The sequence below is a fragment of the Chroicocephalus ridibundus genome, chromosome 8 (genome assembly GCF_963924245.1).
Source record: "Chroicocephalus ridibundus chromosome 8, bChrRid1.1, whole genome shotgun sequence".
In the NCBI taxonomy this organism is placed as follows: domain Eukaryota; kingdom Metazoa; phylum Chordata; class Aves; order Charadriiformes; family Laridae; genus Chroicocephalus; species Chroicocephalus ridibundus.
Window position 1 is genome coordinate 19,783,755 of NC_086291.1, and position 19,914 is coordinate 19,803,668.

At 38.3% G+C, this 19,914-nt stretch overlaps 1 protein-coding gene across 3 annotated transcripts in view; it reads right to left on the reverse strand.

The window, feature by feature from the left end:
* ARHGAP29 (Rho GTPase activating protein 29) overlaps positions 1-19,914 on the reverse strand; it is a 53,908-nt gene that overhangs the window by 14,750 nt on the left and 19,244 nt on the right. For all 3 annotated transcript variants that reach the window (XM_063344294.1, XM_063344295.1, XM_063344293.1), the window contains exons 3-8: positions 14,350-14,493; positions 5,517-5,613; positions 5,096-5,168; positions 1,157-1,217; positions 538-675; positions 202-266 (exon numbers count right to left, since the gene is read on the reverse strand). In XM_063344294.1, the coding sequence (XP_063200364.1) occupies positions 202-266; positions 538-675; positions 1,157-1,217; positions 5,096-5,168; positions 5,517-5,613; positions 14,350-14,493 (578 nt within the window). The remainder of the gene's footprint in view (positions 1-201; positions 267-537; positions 676-1,156; positions 1,218-5,095; positions 5,169-5,516; positions 5,614-14,349; positions 14,494-19,914) is intronic.

The window sequence follows — 19,914 nt, forward strand, 5'->3', positions numbered from 1 at the left end:
AAATAAATTTATATATCAAAATTCCCATAGGAGATGGGAAGACATAAAATACAGCAGATTTTTTAACCTGTGATTTACAGTATAAATCAATTCTTTATCAACTTAAAAATCCACTCTTCCACATCCCCAAAGTTTCCCTTTTGGGCAAGGCATCCAAAACATATTTAAGACTTTAAAATAAAGCCCCTAAGATGCACTCACCTGGTGTCCAACAACAGCTTTAGCAGTTTCAGCCATTTTTGCTAAGTTTTTAGCACACTCCACTTCTGTTAAAAAAATTCAGAGTTACTGTTTACACTAGCAGTTGTTACACATGCTAAATGCTTTTTACACTCTAACAGACAGGCTACAAAGGGGACCACCTTCACTTTGTTACAGGCCTTATAATTATAGGAAATGCGTGATAGTTCTGTCCACTTCAGTGGAACAGCTACTAATTTAGAAATCACATTATTGACAGTCTGCAGCACAGAGGCCTGACAACAGATTTAATTTCATCGTGACAAAGCTGATTAAATGCCAGAAAGAGCCACTCACCCAAGCTAAGCTTTCTTTCTACCCATGCGACTACATCCTTGGTATATTTTGACCATGCTTTAGCATAGGACAGAGCCGATTCAATTCCGCTGTCGTTTCTTAGGAGCATGCTATCAACCTCCTCTGCTCGAAGATGTCCTGAAAATAAAGTGTTGAACAAAGAACTGAATTTTAGACATGACCACACACTGAGAGCAAAGCCAGTATTAGCCAACTGTGAATGCTTAAGCAGCTCTGATCTTGAGTTGGTCTTTAATGCTAGTTGACTCTAAACAGGACTGACAGAGGTTTTAGAACAAATTAAAGGGTCATAGTATTTTACCTGGAGTAGTCATATGGTCAGCATAACTTTCTTAAAGAAAGTAACCCAACAAAACACCAATCATATGATGACATACAGAACTGCTTCAGGCCTTGGTTCTTTTTTCCCCCCCGAAAAGCAACCCAGATTGATTATTCACAAAAGCATAAAACCTCTGCAGTAGCACATTTTTTTTACAGTGAAGTTTTAATGGCAGCATAGGTGTATAAAAGCGACCAAGCAACTTACTTATAACGTTTTAAAAGAGGAAAACACAGATACAGAATGGTGTTTATTAATATTAAATTAACGACCTACCTTGAATATCATCCCTTTCATGCAGTGAACCCCCAGACTCCACAGAAAGATTCTCAAAAGACTGGTATATAAGAAACAAAACATTAAGTTAACAGAGAAAAGCTCTCACTGGAACTGTCTGGCTAATAAAATAAATGGCATCATCTGCCCCTTCCTTCTTTTGCAGATAAAGCAACAGCCTGTGCTGTAACTCCCTGTCATGTAAGGCACAATACCTTCTAAGCTCCCATAGCTGTCAATTGAGACATAAGAAATAGCAATGAATTATTATATACCTTTAAATCAACAATCTTGAAAAGCTGTGATGACAGAGTTAATCGTTTAACAAAGTAGGTTCATATTTAAGTGATCTCCAGCTTTTCTTAGATCCCTGCCTATCTTTTAAGAATCATTTCATACAGACCTAATGTCGTCTACATGAACAGACACCATTCTATAAGCCATTAGAATCCCATATTTCTTCCTCAAGGGAATAAAGTTATTGTTTCTCCTAAATTACTTGCAGGTGTGTACTGCAGGCACAACAGCTCACCCATAACACTTGCTAATGAAGCCCTGACAATCAGTACAACCTGACAGAATTTAATCCAATAATAAAAGGAATTTAGCACAAGATTTCATCCCTACCTTTGTCCTCATGCTGCATTTTGCCACCCCTTTAATTGTGCAAGTTGAACTATTTGTAGGACAACCAGGCCACCGAACAAATTTAAATGAATAAAAATTGTACCTAGTAACCACTCCTTTTTAAAAAGAAAACAAAACGAAAAACCAAAACACAACCCTATCTCATTTTAAATGAATAAACTACTCTTGAAAATTTGGGAGCAGAGAGCAGGCAGGAGACAAAGGCTGAGAAAGAGCTGCAGAGTAGCCTTAAGCTTGACAAGAACAGCTTGTTTCCATTTTAGACTTTGGTGCTGTTTTATTTTCAGACTTAAACCTAAAATGGAGCACAGCAACAATGATGCAAGTAGTTCTTTTTTGTTTGTGGGTTGTTTTTTTTTTTTGATGTAAGTGGAAACTGATCATAAATCACACAAAAATCCTTCAATCATCATTGTTTACCTCACAGCAAAAGCAGCTTTTCATATACCAAAACATGCAAGGTATTAATCACCAATTACATTGAACAGAATCAGCGTAAAGCACAGCTCCATTCCTAAGAAAGTGAAATACTGGTACAATTGCTGTTTAATAAAACAGAGTTTCAGTGAAATGGAAGGGCTTTTTCAGAACAGGTGGGAAATCCATCCAAAGCTGTCTATCAACAAGAAAAGTCTGAATTTAGAGATGGATCAACATTTGGTTGCACAGAAAGCAACTTCTGATTTGGGTATAAAGTATTACTGTCTTCAAGTAAATTTTAAAGTGGCATACAGTTAGGGAAGAACAAATAAGATGAGGAAAAAACCTCATGCATATATTATTATATATTATGTTTATATTATCAGGAGGCACTTACAAGTTCTAGTCCTAAAAATTATTTCCCATTGTATCGACTTAAATCACTGCAGTCTGGAGAATTGTTCACTCCCTTCCAGTAATGCAGGCACACAGTCTAGTTCAGGCAGATAATCAACGCTCATTCATCCATCCACATTCACCCCACTGCAAATATGTATACCACGTTTTAAAAGCAAGCACACGGACAACTACTTTTACTTATGTCCTACAACTTCTTACCAGAACTGGACTCATACAGCTTGTCCCCTCAAGCACCCAATGACTCATCCCAGTGAGTCTAGCAGGAAAACAAAGCCTGAGTTCTAGATAGACTTAACTTCCCAATTTTAACCAGCCTCTTCTGCCTTTTTTCTCCACTACCCAAGAACCCTCGCCTTGACAGAGGCAAATCTCTGCACACACTTTGAAAATTTTATCCTTCTCCTTTATTATTCTCTCAGATCTACACAGCATTGAAAAGCATTCAAATAGCTTGTTGAGTAATGAAAGGTCAGACATGCCTGTCTCATCTCTTCCAATGTATTCTAAAGCTCTTCTGTTTTTAATTAAGAAATATTTTTGCTTCTACCTTGTAGTTCTGGTTGTACTACAAGGGCTAAAATGAGAACAATTACATTTGCTAAGAGGGGGTATACATATCATTTAACTTAAGCTTCCAAGTGGAATGCCTGAACTAAAGAATGCAGACTCCCCTGCAGTCAAGAGAAGCAAGATCAGCCCCCCCATCCCCACCTTAGAGCAATCCCCAACAGTTTAGTGGGGGACGTCCCTAACTTAACAGGCAATTAAAATCTCTCCCCTTAATTAACCCTCAAAGCATTTACATGTTAAATTCTACCAAAACATTATGCTCTAATCTTTTTAAGGGACAGCTAGCTGCTATGTTCCAACTACTGAATGTACACATCTGCAGGAATGAAAAGTTAATACAGCTACTAAAATAGCTTGCATTTAGCTCCTCCTAACACTCAACTTCTAGCTGGCTTCCAAACTGCTCTCTGAATTGCAAATCAAAATGAAATGATTCATCTGTTAAATGTGTATTTATTTGTCTGAATGAAGATGCACTTGAATTTAAAACAGATTTCCAAGAAATTGAACCATATTATCCTACCTGCTCCAAAATTTATAATTGTTCCCTTCCACATTAGGAAAAGCAAATGACACTACAAAGAAGAGCTTTTAATTATAAACTGGTGACTTCTGGAGCATCTAGAATAGAATTCCTTCTTCATTTTGCTATATTGTAATTTCCCCTTGGTCTTCCCCCACACCCATGTTCAGATGAGTGACCTTTTAGCTAAGCATTCACTTCACATTACAATATATGGGACCATCTTGTTCCACAGGAATACATTTTTACATTGCAAAACCATTACAAGATTAAAATGTTGGCAAATTCAGCACCTTTCTTCTGCTGGTGAACCGATTAGCTGAAATAGTACTTGTTCAAATAATCTCATTTAAGTTACATGAGATGCTAGCTTCTCTGCACTTTTATTTCTGATTCTGAGTCTCATGGAACCAGTTTTCCGAGTAGCCTCCTTCCCCTCCATGTTGTTTGGAAAGTTGAGCTTTGTAGCAGCTACAGAAGTAGGACTTCAGTGATCATCCATCTTTGTCACGTGTGTGTTATAAAACATAGGGAAAATTAAAAAAGACTGCTTCTCAGATGTTGCTGGACAGCACTGCTACGATCAAGCCTATGTGAACGAATGCTAAGCCCTAAGTATGTTTCAACGAAGCCTTTAAAAAACCCCACAATCTAAAATTTTTAACCTTGCTACATCTCAGCCTGTCATAGACATCAACTGCATTTTCCTTGCTTGTAACTTTTAATTTGACTTGATTTACTTGGAAGTCTGTTTCTAGATACACAGAAATTCATAACAGAATTTGGTACTGAGCATTTTTTAATCTCACCCTCGAAGTGTTTAAGGGGGAGTTTAAAATGCTAATGTTTTTGACTACCTATAAGTTGACAGTGCTATTTCAGTTCTCTTAGTGAATTGTTGTTGAAACAGCTACAGCACAAACTGGGCTCTGGAAGAAGAAAAGGTTATTTCTTAATGAATTAGTCAAAGCCAAAAGCCAAAAAGAGTTCATTAGGCCTTTAGCTTCCAGGTCTAACAGGTCTATTCTAACTACTCCAGCAAGCAAATCATTCAAGTATTTTACTTTTAAGTATTTAGTTCTTTTCACTTAACCAATTTAAAAAACTCAAGTACCATTCCAGCAGGTTATCATTTACATATTTGAGCACTAGACCTGTTGAGTCATCACTGGCATTTAGCACTGAGAATACATTCAAGTATCTGAAATCTTGAATGCATTTTTTTTTTCATGGGTTTAAATCTTTTTTTAACACTCAGAAGATTCCAAGTGTCCCAGCCCCATGATGCAGAGTTTCAGTGGAAATGAAAGTCTCCTTTAAAAGATACTCCACACTCAAAGAGAACGTGTTTAGCCTACCCGACTTCTCCGAGATACAGGAAGTCCCAGTGACGAGCCATTGTCTACATCTCCCATAAGGAAGTCTGAAACACTGCCAGAAAAACAAAGAATTGTGTTACTTCATTACTTTACCTCACCAAGCAATTTCATATCACTGAGAACAAAAATTCAGATAGTGTTTCTAATATCCTTTAAAGGTTCCGCAGACAATTTTTAGAAGTAGTCTTATATTCTCTGAAATTTCATGCCATCAGTGTTTCCCTTGTTAAGAAAAAAAAAACCCAAACAAAGCCGTAAAACTGCTCTGGATGTGGTTAATTTAAATTAGTTTATCAGCTAATATATGTCCAAAATAAAACTAAAGATTTTGTTGCTGTTGTTTAGTCTTAGATTCAGCTTCACCAAGCTCTTTAAAAACTCCTTCTGAATTCCAACTTACACGTTTCCAAAGGTGAATGCCAATGTTTCAATGGAAGAAAATATTTCACTGAAGAGTTCTCTCTTGTTTTCTTCATTAACTTCTTTGAAGTTCACCGCTTAGGAATAAAATGAAAACCAAAGTGTGAGAGGTGGGGTCAATCAAGCAAGTCTAGTAGGCCTAAAGACAAATTTTATACACAAAGCCTCCTATAAAACATGCAATATTATACTTTTCTGAACAACTGATAAAACATAGCTTTAAAAAAGATATTAAGAAAGTAAGCACTAAAGGAAGGCAATTAACACAATCCAGATGCTTCCCACAATGAAATCAGATTACTCTTTCACTTCCTATATCTTCCCACTTAAAACAGCAGCTTTGTGTGGGAACATGATGGTAATGTGAGAGGAAAACAGTCATTTACCAGCAAGAGTCAAATCACACCACAGAGCAGCTCACAGATACAGTAAAATATTTGAAAAACTATTTCTTTTCCGGGTAGATATTTCAGAATTCAGACCAGGAACAGTAGTTTATGGGTGTGCGCCACCCCCCCACCCACTCCACGATCCTGTGTATGTATCCAGAACACAGGGTTTCTGGCTTGCATACAGACAGATAGCTATCAAAAGGTGGTGTCCATTGCAAAACCCTTTATTAGCTCCACAGCCTGGCAAAATCCCCTCAATTTTGCCTGTTAAAAGTGGGGAAGAAACTCAGCATAACTATTGCTGTTCCTGGACAAACTAGATGGTTTAAACTGGTGATCAAGACAAGTATTTAGCCACTCAGCACTGAGCCTTTAACACGCTTCCATGACAAACTGGAATAATGAGACAAGATGAACGATCCATCCAGAGCTTCTATTAACAACTACTAGACAAGGAGGAGGAGGGGGAAAGGAGAGGACAAAAAGCACCACCATTTTTCTGTTTCCAACTCAATTCCTTAATCATTGGTGACCGGGAAGTTTTTTCTAGAGAAGTCACGTACGCTGCTTTAAGCTGAAGCTGAGCCCTCTAGACGGAAGTCTTCCCAATTTTACATTGTGAGAAGTGACAATTTCACATTAGTATTTATTTTTAAAAAGTTTAATTTTTTTAAAGCAATGCAGTAGTCTTAATTAACTCAATGCTTAAGTTACACTTAAAATCTTCTGTTTCAGAGATACCACAATAACACACGTACAGCTATTCAACCCCTAGTCATCCCTTTTTGCAAGACCTGTGACAATGTTAATTTATGGATCCTCCTTACATTTCAAGTATAAATATGGAAATAATGGACCGCAATGACTTCTAGAAGTAGCAAGAATTAAATCACGTTAAAATGTTGCCCATTCTATACACATTTTCTTAGCAAATTAAAGTAACAGACTTTAATCTTAAGAGGTATTCAAACTTCCTGCCAGGTGCCTAAACACTAACGGGTAACAAACAAAGAAAGTACAGTAATCTGCTCCCCCATTAAACTTCCTTTGTGAAAGGAAAAGTTTTTAACCAGTAAGTTAACACAGTTGAATCCATTCCTTTTTACACATCATGCCAACAGGCCTGATCAACATTTTTATAACAACTATTTCTATACAAAGCTATTACAGAAAACAAGTGTTCCTCTCATGGGCTATTTTCACAATTACTTGCAGATCTGGAAGAATGTATTGTTATAAGCCTACAGCAAAAAAAAAAAAATTGCCACATATTACAAAAATATGAACAGTCTCTGTTGCCACAGTTCATTGCTACATTAAGGCTTCTCCTACCTCTTCATTCTTCTACACTCTGTAATTACATAAAAAATGCCTCTGGGACCTTTGTTTGAAATGAGACTCAATCAAGGTCTGCAGATGATAATTTTTTTAACAACTTCATAAAAACCAGTGGATTTCTTTATTTTTTTAAATTCAGTTTAGATGGAAACATTAGCTTTCCAGAGATAACACTGTTTATAAATCTCAGCTTTGCATTCCAAATCATTAAGCAACAACAGTTACTATGAGATCTATTGATTACCAGCCACTAATGACTGGAAAAATCAATTGAGTGCCGGCATGACACGCAAACTGTTTCAAAATTAAAAGAAACCAATAAAAACTGTCTATACATTCAAAGCACTTACCACTTAAACATTCGCATATCCATTAGCTGCAGTGTCTTCAGAGAAAGAGCACTTCTTTCACTTTGCTAACAAGACATTAACATAGATAGTCTCTCCCTAAAGAAATGCTGTCTGTTTCGCTCTGCCTTCCTGTTCCAGGAAGACTTTTGTTAAGCTTTACGTTTTATATACCAGAGAAGTCCTTTCTTTTCAGGATCCATCACAAATGGAATAACCAATCTCAAATTTTTCAGAATTACCACTTCTCCTCAAAAAAGGTTAGTCCGAGCTCTTAGTAATGCAGTGGAATACAAGCAGCTTGCTTCTAGCTTACTACCACTAGAATGCTGATGTACTTAACATCAACTTTAAACCATGCACGCTCTTTCCCCAGGACATCCTGACTGCACACAATAGCTACTGACAACAATGAACTATAGTAATCTTTCCATGTCTGGAAATGACAGCTATCTATCTATAGTTCTACAGATTTCAAAGCAAGTATACAACTTCACAAGGCTTTTAAGTAAGACTTCAGAAAGCACGTAATGAACTTTAAAAAAAAAATCATATTATAGCAATACATTAAAATCCAGAACCTAGCACCTGAAATGCAAGCCTAGCTTGCATTGAAGTGGATCTATATTTGCAAAGCTGTCTTCAACCTAAGGTGGGTTCGGCAACCTCATGAAAACGCTGCAAGACACTGCAAAGTTTCAGCTCTTGGGACATGCCATCAAAAGCTTTCTGAATCAAGCACAGAACAGGCTGGGGAACCAGCAACAGCCATGGAAGTTTGGGAAGCCAGAATCCCAGAAGCTGAAGCAACAGCTGAAGACATTTGAGCAATGCTTCTGAAACTATGAAGAAGAGGCTGTCAGCTGTCAAGAACAAAGTGTCACCAGGGCCTTTAAAAGATGATGCTTAGACAGCTCACAGAGACCACAGCACACAAGCTTCTGCAATGCTCTCTTGTCCCCTTCCAGTCGAATCAAGGCAGCTCAGCCCAGGAAACCCAGGGGACACAGCCACACGGGAGCCTGCAGGAGTTTGCTTGCTTCCTCCTTCCTCGTCCTCGTAGACACGTGCAGGACTGGCAGCAGCAAAGCTACCTTGCCAGCTCTCTGCAGGGCTCAGACAAATCTAACCTACACCAGCTTGCAGAATTTACTCTTTGCAGGTCAAGTTTCTCATACCTAATAGACAGATACGGTAACACCACCACTTGTTTCCTTAGACAGGAATACACCTTCAATCCACACTTTACTAGCTGACTTTTAAGCAGTAAGCAACTAGCTGACTTGCTGGAACTGAATACCTTCGTAACCAATTATTCTGTCTTTGAACTCCCAACAATATTTTCAAGAACCTTTCAGAGCTATTTCAAAAACAAAAACCCCACCCAAGCAAACAAACAAAAAAAACCCATAGACCAAAAAACACTCCCTCCCCCAAAACAAAGACTTGTAATACTTTCTGTTATTACAGCTCATCTTTAAAAACATTTTTAAAAAAACGGAGGGAGGAACCTGAGTAAAGAGCAGTGGTATGCAGACTGGAAAGGAGCGGAAGGAGAGTATTCTCAGGATCTCACAGCTAGAGAGGATCAACAAGCTCTCCAGGCCCCTCTGTTCCACTTTTAGTTCTGTGCCATATAATTTCACCAGCCTGTACTTACTATCAAGTTTGGCAGCCTCCCCAACTTCAGCTGGATGCCAACAAAACAAGTTTGAGGAACTGTTTCCTACTCCCTCCATAATGAATTTATATCACATACATACCAACAAAATTGAAAATCTGTGAATTGAAAAGATGAAATTACTTCACTTTGCTAGAGGTATTTAACTTTGATGCAGAATTATTAGGGAAAAAAAACATACCTAAAAAGGGAATTTCTACAAGACAAGTGCAATTTTCAGCTTTATCAAGAATTTGCATTCATTCTAGTGAGTCAGTTAAGTCAAAAGGTGCCATTTAGAGGAAAAGAACCGTACAGACTTGAATTTAGCATGGGATCAGGGGAACCATGTACTCTGGGGCCATCAACTATTTAAAGACACCAAGTGGGAATATAACAAGCACGAGTGTGCCAGACTGGGAAGTGACTTCCAGAAACAGGAGTCTAAACAGATTCCAGGCAAGATGCTTCAGTAAGTCTCAATTCTTCCATATCAAGCGAGGTGTCATTTAAAAGACATTCCTCTACAAGCACTCAAGCAAGCATGTGTAAGTAGTGGAGTCCAAGAAAAGAGGCTCAAGTGAACCATGTCATGTCCAATATATAACCAGAGAAGTCAAGGTTTTTGTCCTCCTACATTTTCCAGCAATCTCAGTCTAAAATGGTAAGAATCTGACATCTGTTCTTCCATATCATTCTCTGTAGCAAGACTAAGATAACATGCTATAGCTAGTTTTTCCTCCAATCTATCTAAAAGGAAAAAAACTTAGACATCCAAAGCAGAACTACAAGCACATTCATATCATTCCCACTGAAGGACCTGAGAAATGGCTGAGAGGCTTGGAAGAGGGGCACAATCACTCTAATTTTTGCACGCATTCATAGAACCATAGAATCATTTAGGTTGGAAAAGACCCTTGGGATCGAGTCCAACCATCATCTCCACTCTACAAAGTTCTCCCTTACACCATATCCCTTAACACCACATCTAAACGAGTCTTAAACACATTCCCACTTGCAGTACTTTAAAGGCGGGGGTCTGTCTGCACTGGGCATTACATGTAAGTCACAGTGCAACTTGTCATACTTACACAAGAATACTTCACAAGCCAGAGTCACTGACAGGCACTGGTTCCAAAGTTATTGTAACTGATTTCATTAAGAGCAAAGGCAGTCATTTGTTAAACATTTGCCCCTATATAAAGTTCCCAATACAAACTAGATTTGAAACCATGGCATTATGCAAAGATTCTAAAAGGTCTTTCAAGAACATAAGCCAGTTATGCTTCTATTTCTGAAGGGGGGAAAAAAAAATCACATGTAAATCCCAGCTTGTTTCTATTTCATCCTATCCTAAATAAACATCAGGAATTTTCCGTGCCAGGTTAATCTTCTTCCTAGCCATAAATCTGAGTACAGATACAGAGTGCTTCCACATCTTTTTATAGTTCTGTCTTCCAATGACAAGAAACAGATGAGTCAGATGAACTTCTTTCACAATGTCACATTAACACAGCCTGGGAAGACAGAGGAAAAAGGATACTGGTTCTGTCCTACCAGCTCCTCACATTCTTGTAGCTTCCTGTTTATTCAAAAGTTACATTACTTCTAGTGAACCACAGCTGCAAACCTGCGAATGCATGTGTTAGTGACAGGCCACTGTAAGCAAACTTGAGGTCTGATATGCTTACAGTTCACCACAACATGCTGTCTTTTTACTTCAGCTTCCTCGGTTCCAGCAGTCGTACACTTCAGTTTGAATACAAACACGGAAGCAGTATAATCTCACACAAAAACCAGCTGTAAAAATCAAACAGGTGCTAAAGATAAACTGCCTTCACATTTACCACAGGTTATGCTGGAGGAAGGTAGGCTGCTTTCATAAAGCAAAAGTTTTGCCATTCTCAGAGAAGCAGGACCAAAGTACCAGCCTGAAAGAGCTGAAGCCCCGTAACCCCGTTTCCATCTCCAGACCCATGAGGAACACAATACATGACTGAGCAATAGGTGCTACGCTAAAGTCTCCATATGAAAGTGCTTGTTTCTATCAAAGGCTACAAATACTGAGGCAGGACTGATCGAGACCACCTTCTTTAGTGTGATCTGGAGTTCCCTTTCCTTGCAATTAACTTGGGAACTCCGTGAGGCCAGCTAACACAGCACTGATCACAGGAATGACAATTCACCAGAGTTTGTGTTTGCTTTAGCCAAAGAGCTACCAGACACTTTACACCAGCCTCTCTGTTCTAGGTCCAGAATGTATGCTGCTTATAAATAACTTATGAGAAATTAGTGAGAATGTATGAATAGCAATTGCATGCCATTATCTTTTATTGCATCAGAGAACACTTTTAATCTACTGATCCAAGCTGGAAGAACGCACCTGTATCAAATCAGCACCATGCACTGTATCATCACTGTACTTTGGATCCTGTTGCAGGAGTCCTAAAGCTAGATTTTCAGTACTGTCAAACCACTGCCAATGAGAAAATTATTCACAGAGTAATGTAACCAAGAGGGAGAAAAAAGTCAAAGCTCAGTTCCAGCTCAAGGACAAAAACTGTTACCATAACAAAGTCAACTCCTTTCACACCTTTTTTCTTTGAGAGGTTTCTCATCATACAAGGTCATATTTAAGATAGTTCAGGTGAGCTATGGCTGAACCCAGACTTTTCAGATGTACCTGAAAAATGGTCTGACAACTTGACCCACTTGAACACATTTGACGGAAAACTGGAAGACATGACTGTACTGCTTTTGTGTCAAGTGGCATTCTTACAACAATAGAGAGCGGAGTTACTTTCAAAATCCGGTAATTATACAATATGTACAGTGCTTTCTTAAGAGTACTTTTTCTTTCCACATAGAAAATAATGCAGTCCCTCCATGACTGTAACTCCTCATAAATTCAATATATTAACAGCAAGTGAACTCTACAATGCAAGCAAAATGTTAGTAGTTAGTGCAAACATATTAATTATATGAACTAGAATCTGTTTGGGGGAAAAAAAGCTAAAAAGCATTTGTGAATAACTGTACTGGCAAAAAAAGGCTTAGTACTAAAGTTATTTCTTCTGCTCACTACCAAGAGAAATTAACAAATCCTAAAATAACTACCAAACCAGGCAGAAACAGATGCATATAAGAAAATGTATGAAACACCAATGAATCTACCCAGGGCTCAGTGCTATTGAAAGTGTATGATGGAACAGTGTGCACCAAGAAGAGAAAAAAAATACATACGGCATCAAATTCAGAAGGCTACAAGTACTCTGGAGGAATGGATTATGTAATTCAACAAAGTGCTTAATTCTCGGCTTCAGAAGTAGAAGGGCAGGAAGGACAATACATAAATCTAGATCTGGAAAACTGGTTCAGCCCTAGAACTACAGAAAGTGACCTTGGACTTACCATGGGCTTTAAATCGAACACAAAAATCGACAAAAAGGCCAACATAATTATGGAACCAATCAACAATGTTACCATGTGAGACAAGGGAAGTAATTCTACTGCTTTACTGTGCAATGATAAACTTGGACACTGCAGACAGTGATCAACTTGGGGCACTGCATATCAAAAATAACCTTGATAAACTACGTAGCCCAGAGAGGGTAAGTATTATCGCAATAATTTTTGGAAATACGATTTAGCAAAGGTTGATGTACTTTACTTGCATACTTTAAGTCAGTTCTCCTCAACATATCTCAAAGAAAGAACAGTTCAACTTTGTCCTGTGTCCACTGAAATTAGCGGGGGGAGTGGAAGACACACTTAAGACACCTTACTATAGCACTTAAGTATGGAAACAGCTTGTCTAAGGAAGATTTGAATTACGTTCACTCAAACATTTAACCTGTTCTCATGGGCAAATATCTTATTACCATTGTACGTGTGTACTTAACTCGTCCTGAGATTAACAAGACAAACAGCAACCTCTCAGGGACATCCTCTGCATTTCTGCTGTTATGTACAATTCTCTAAAGCATGTTCAGAAGTTGCAGAGTGATAATCCTGTGATTTTTCAAATACCAATGACAGATCTATAGGAAACCCTACATGTAGCAGGAAGAACATGCAAAGTGGGCTGCTAGTACATGCCAAACAAACTGCCAAAAGTATTTATCAATAGGAAGAATCCCAGATATAAGAACCAGGCAACGAAACACGTTAGCATTTTAACTGATAGTCCTACTTTATTGAGTCAGTAGTGTATGTTCAGACATACTAAGATAATTAGAAAACAAGGGGAAACTCTTGAACAAGGAGAAAAACTATATTATGCATCTCTGAAGGAAGATGTTCCACATGATTTAACACAGGCAAGAGGTAGAGATTTAACTCTACTCAAAGCATTCTCCATGCCACATGGAAGAAACTACTGGTTCCACGGTAATACACTGGACTTACTCAAGAGTAAGGAGAGCTGCAGTCAAAGGCTACACTGAGAAGAAACAGATGTTTATGGGGCTGGAGTAATTGTGTGCTGCACCATTTGCATTTGTCTGGCATGCAGGGAACTGCTTAGCAAAGGTCAGCAATAGAAAGTATTAACATAAATGTCTGCAAAGCTTTTCTGTTGCTGTTGACACCTTTACTATGCCTATGATCTGCTTGTGGAATTTATAAATAAGTGTTAGGCCATTCAGATTTGGATTGCTCATTTAGATATTTCTTCACTTGATATAAATACAACATCCCTACAAATTTGTAGTATTAAACAAAGATTTTTGGCAAATGTTTAAGTGGATAAATGCAAGATTTATCATTCTGTGATATTATTCTGTGACACATAGGTAAAGAAAAGCTCAAGATCAACGGCTTATGCTTTTGGAATTCAGCGTGGGTTTGCAGCAAGTTTGCTATAAGCAGAATTTTATTACATCAACAGGAGAACAAGCTATTTAATATTACTTTTCACTTAGAGAAGGTATTTTTAAACAAGTGTTATGGTATTGCTATTAAAAAAACCACCCTGTTTCTTCTGTATACATAGAATCCTGTCTATAACTCCAAACCAGAGTCAGTCAAGTCACTAATTATAATTTTCCATTAATATGGAAGGTAGTAATACCTTACCTTTTACTTTTGCAATAACTGTTCCTGCAGCACTAAGAATATCGACCGAGTTTAGAGTCTGATGTTTGTTTATTACTGCTTTTAAAACACGTAGCAACTCTCCCAGGCGTTCATGTACTACCTGATGCAGGCCATCTTGATTTTCTGAAAAAGTAAAGGAGAAACTATATTAAAACAGTGAATTAATTCCCAATCACGTTACAAACCACTTTGATGGTATTCAGCTGCACTGAAGCCTAGGCCATATGGAAACTGCGCCTGCTTAGAACAAACAAATTTTTTAAAGTATTACACTAGCATTTGCCAACAGTTTACTTGCAATGTTGCATGCCATTTACATATAAACTAATTTCCTCCCCAAAATCAAGCAAATATACTTTTTTTTTTAAAGGGGTCTCTACATCAATACCCTAAGTTTTCTGAATTAAACCATCCTCCTTTTCTTGTAATTTCATCAGCCACCATTTTGATAATTTGATAATTCAAATTGATAATATGAAATTACCCTTTTCAAAAAAGAGTATAAACAAAAGCAGATTTGGATTGCTTATTAGATATTTTGTCACCTGATACAAATTCAACACCATTTCTGTACGTGCATAAAATTAAACAAAGATTTTTGGCAAACGTTGGCTAGCTTTCAACTTCAACGTCAGTCAGATCCTAAGCACCTTTAGTATATAAGGCTAGATCTACAAAGGTCTGCCTAAGCCCATCAGTCTTGATAAAGAAGTTGAACGCCTAAATTATTTTGTGGAATTAGGCCTAATCAGAAAAATTCTCAAACAAGCATACATATAGGGCGATGATTTTTACAGCATATGCCTCTTGCTATGCAACCTTAAATCCTCCCCCGCCCCACCTTATTTTTTAAAAAAAAAATAATTCTTGTTGCATACATGGCACAGGTTAAACCACAAACTCTTCCGTTCTGTTACAGAAGAGGTGCTGGTGCACAGAATTAAAGTTTCACATGCACTGAAGTGCTGCGTTGCAAATTGTGGTAAAAAGCTTTCAAATTCAGGAAAGTCTAGCTTATGAAAAAGAAAAAGAGGATCTAATACAAGCTGACTCACTTCCCCACCGAGCAAAAAGGAACGACAATTCTGTGTTGTCTATGGCCATGAAAACAAACAGGTCAGTACAGACAATTACAGTACGGTGCAAATTGATCCAGAGTTACTCAGAGGACAGTTTCAAATCTCAGACATTTTGTTCCGGCTACAAAACTTCATATTTAGGCTAGAGGCATCTAAATTTTTCTGAGGAATCAACAAAGTACAACATGACACATTAGTACAATATATCATTACTGTCAGGTGGGGGGACTACATACAAATTACATGCGATTGGATCAAGTGGAAAAGCAAGCTTTCTACAGACCACTGTGTTTCAGGCTTTATCTCCCTAGATGACAAATATCAGGAGATTTCTTTCAACTCAGACTAGCTTATACATGGTCAAAGGAAAAACCTTGACTCAGGAAGCGGACTAAGGCAAAAACTTTATCTACCGTTCACCGGCACTTTGGATGTTTTTTCCTGCTGGAGGGGAGTAGGAAGCTCTGTATCCTTAACAGGACACACAGAAGTCTAGGAAAACGCATCTACACAGCAGTAAATTAGATAGCTCTATGTAATTTATTAAAGAAACATAGTTGTGGCTTTATCTTCATTTATATGTACACATAATTGGTCTTAACTGAGGACTTAAAGACAGCACAGGCAAAAAAATGTCAAGAGGCTGGTTTTATATGGCTATGATTCAGTACATACACATTAGTAGTAGAGGTAGTTTATGACAAACACACATTGATCTAAAGGCATACTATAGCTCAGAGTTTGGAACTTAACAGGGAAAACAATCCAGTCTTGAAGCACTTCCCATGCAAGCAACAATAGTGGAATCCAGGACCTTGGATAAGAGATGATTTAGAGTGGAATATGAAAAAATACTAGAAAATCATGAAAGGCATGAAAATAGCAGGTAGAATCAATCGCTTATCAGTGTCTTTCAGTTAAATATAACACACTTCAGATGATTAAACAGAGCAAGCAGGAGCCAGATTCAAAACAGAAAAGGGTGATTCTTCGTGTAAGAGACCCGTGGAATTTCTTGCCAAAACACAGCATTGACACATGAAGTTTACACGGAAACATGGAGAGACTGGACAAGCTCTTCCAAGTTTCCCTGGGGGTTACTAATGAGACAATAAATGCCTTCCTGGATCAGGCCATGCATGGGTCCAGCTAGCCTGTGCCTTACACAGCAGTGGGCGATGCTGCTTAGGAGACCAGAGAGGCCCGGCCACTTTCTGCAGTCCCCAGCAGCACCCACAACTGCTGCAGCACAGTTGTTCCTATGCACTTCAGTAACCGCTTAGAGACCTGCTGCCTTTGAATTAATTTCATTCCTTTTGAACCTGCCTCCACAACTTCTTTCAACTCAACTACTTCACTCTTTAGTTTCCCAAACTACTAAAAATCATACTAAAACAATCTAACCTGCAATAGCTTAAGAACTCCCCTAAGCAGAAAGAATTCAGAGGATATGTCTAACTTATTCTTTTTACTTTTCTCTAGCTATTCACTTTTGGCAGTTATTGGAGCTCAGACACTGGGTTAGACATGGCTTTAGACTGAGCCAGCATGGCCATTGCCACTTTCTAACACTTGGAGAAATTCTATAGCTGTCAAAGTGAAACCAGATAATTTTAATGGTCTCTTCAGGCTTTAATCGATCAAAGCCTCAATTGTGCTCCATCAATGCAAGAATAAATGCTGTTGGGAGTACCGGGCAGCTCCAGGCAAAGGCAATGGGGAAAAGGAAAGACAGCAGAGCTGTACTGATGCCCACAAACCCAAAGTGGATCAGACAACAGAGAAAGTATATCTGAAAATTATAGCAACATGTTATTTTCAGGAAATGTGATATCAGACAGTTAAAGGTAATTGCAATTAGTTCATTAAAAAACGTGTCTAGTGTGTAGACTTCAGTTTTGAAATACTTAAGGGAGAGGTAGTCTATGAAGGTAGCATCTCATTTCTTCTTACAAACCTCCAGAGGCAGACAAATATTCCAAAATCCTTCATTGGGACTGATGATTTATATTGGCAGGACTGGGACAGATAGGGTTTTATGGAGGCATTTGAAGACCATATGCCACAAACCTTCCCCATCAGCTGTCTGTCCAGCCAGAATATACCCAGTCCTCACATGAAGGGCATGAATATTGTAGTCAACTGACTAGAGATGTTCTGCACAAATGCACCATTTGACCAGAACTGTATCTCTTGCCTAGCCATGATGAAGGTGTTTCTGTCTTCTGATGCACAGATGTAGTTTCTTAGTATTAAGGTTTAATAATATCTTACTAGGCCAACAGAGTTGGGGAAAAAAGCAAAATAAGTGGGAGGGGGAAAAGACAGAGAGAGAGAAAAAACTTAAGGGACCGAAGCCTCTTCATGTCTGAAACAAAAGCATTAAGGTTCAAAGGGAAATGCAAGTTGAAAACAACTGCTGAGTCGAATTACATGTTTATCATACCATCCAGGAGAACACTATCACTAAAATAATGCATTCAAGCATGAGATTAGTTATTCATAGTCTCAAAAGCAAAGGTCTGGCTACACCCAACAGGGATTTCTTTGTATTCCATCACCGTATTATTTGTTTACAAAATATCTGAAACATTGTTTCTGTGCCTCCAGAAGACAAAAGGTCTGTGACACAAGTGGTGCTTGGGGAGGGGTGGGGGCAGAAGCCACCAGGAACCACAGCTACACTGCATTCAGCCACTGATACTCACCAAACAGACTAAAACAGAGATTTCCTGCTCAGGACAGATTTATAAACCTCAGGTACTAAACCAATCTAAATATGCCAGATTAATAGAAACAATTTTAATACTAAGGAGTCCGAAAAAGGCTAAGAGACCAAAACAATGGTAGAGCAAATAAATACTGTTTACAGTGAAAAGAATGCATGAAGAAATGTGTCTCCAACAAGTTCCTGGAACAATTCAATCTGACTTAAACTGTCACAAAAATTAATATTTACTTTCAGTTTTTATTCTGTCCCTTGTCTCACTGTACACATTCATTTATCTACATGAAGTGAAGCAGGAAATTCCTCCACCAATGAATGCTGTATCGGGTTTAAAGTCTTTCTCAAGCTTAACAACACAAATTGCAAAACCGTAGAAGACTAGTTAGTTCTCGGGACCAGGGGACTGTGACTGCTGGTGATCCTGCAGCACAGAGGACCTCTCTGGGCATGTGAACCCAGCTGTTTGCTTAGGTGACTACAGTCTCCTGGCATCTCCTGGAAAAATCAGTCAGCTCTCTACCCCCAAAAGAAAAGGAAAGCTTTTAAAAATGGAAAAAAGAAAAAAAAAATCCACCAACAAAACACTTGGAGAGCTTAGTAGCCTATCTGTGAATTTTCTTTCATTATCTGAAAACAAGCTCTTCCAAGACGTAAAAGCAACCAGATGAAAGCATACTCTGTAGGAGAAGTGGAGAGAGAATAGCGTGTATTCAAAAGCTGGCAAACCTAATGCACAAGAATGATGTAACAAAGTGGCTGGAAGCCTGTCCGTGTTAGCCCAGCCATCTCAGTAGCACACTGTTGTCATTAGCATCCCACTCCTCAATGGTTTCGGTCACCACATTTTATAACCACTCATCCACCTTTAATGTAAAACCAGCATAAGCTACCTATTTTCTAATTTTAGTTATTTCTCAATAGGAAGCCTTTGTTTAGTAAATATTAGCAAGCAATAACAGCCTTACAGCTATGGATTCTGTTCATGCAAAACAAAATAACATTTGCTCATCAAGCTTGTCAGCACCAGTCACCCTCCCTGCCAAGTCAGGGCTGGTCACAATACACCAGTCGGGAAAGGCACTGCTGTGTCAGTTGGCTGGTATTCTTTTGTCTGACCTGATTTATTGTTGGCCCAAACATTTCTGAAGCTGTTTATTTCAACAAGCATTTGCCAGGATAAGTTTAAATGCAGACTAACATACAGTTTTTACCCTCCGTGGCCATCACGTATCCTACATTGCTGTTCAGACCCATACAGAAGATGCACATACCATTCTGATTACCACTTCTTCACCTAGACCATTAACGCTTTCTAACAGCAGCAGACTGTCCCTCTACTACCTAATTTCCACCACTCATGACAGAAGGGGAACCACTAATACAACTATTTGTGTAAAAGTTTGTTTAGAACTGAAGTTGGTCACACTGATGAAAAGGAAAGATAGGGTATCAATCCAGGCAAACCAACTGAAAAGTAACACATCCATGAAAAATTCTTGAAGTCAGATTACATAGGAGACTTTCAGCGCTGCAAATATTCTAGTTCACACCATCTAATAAGGTTCTGTTTTTCATGAGAAGCTTTTTGCAAGTAGAAAGATGTGATTATTTACTTCATGCATTCAGTAGCTTTCAAGAACGTTACATACAGTGAAAGATACTATCAGTGTCGAGCAACCTGCCATGCAGAGTCTCTACAGCCACAAGTTTATATACATAGACCAGTCTTTTGACTAT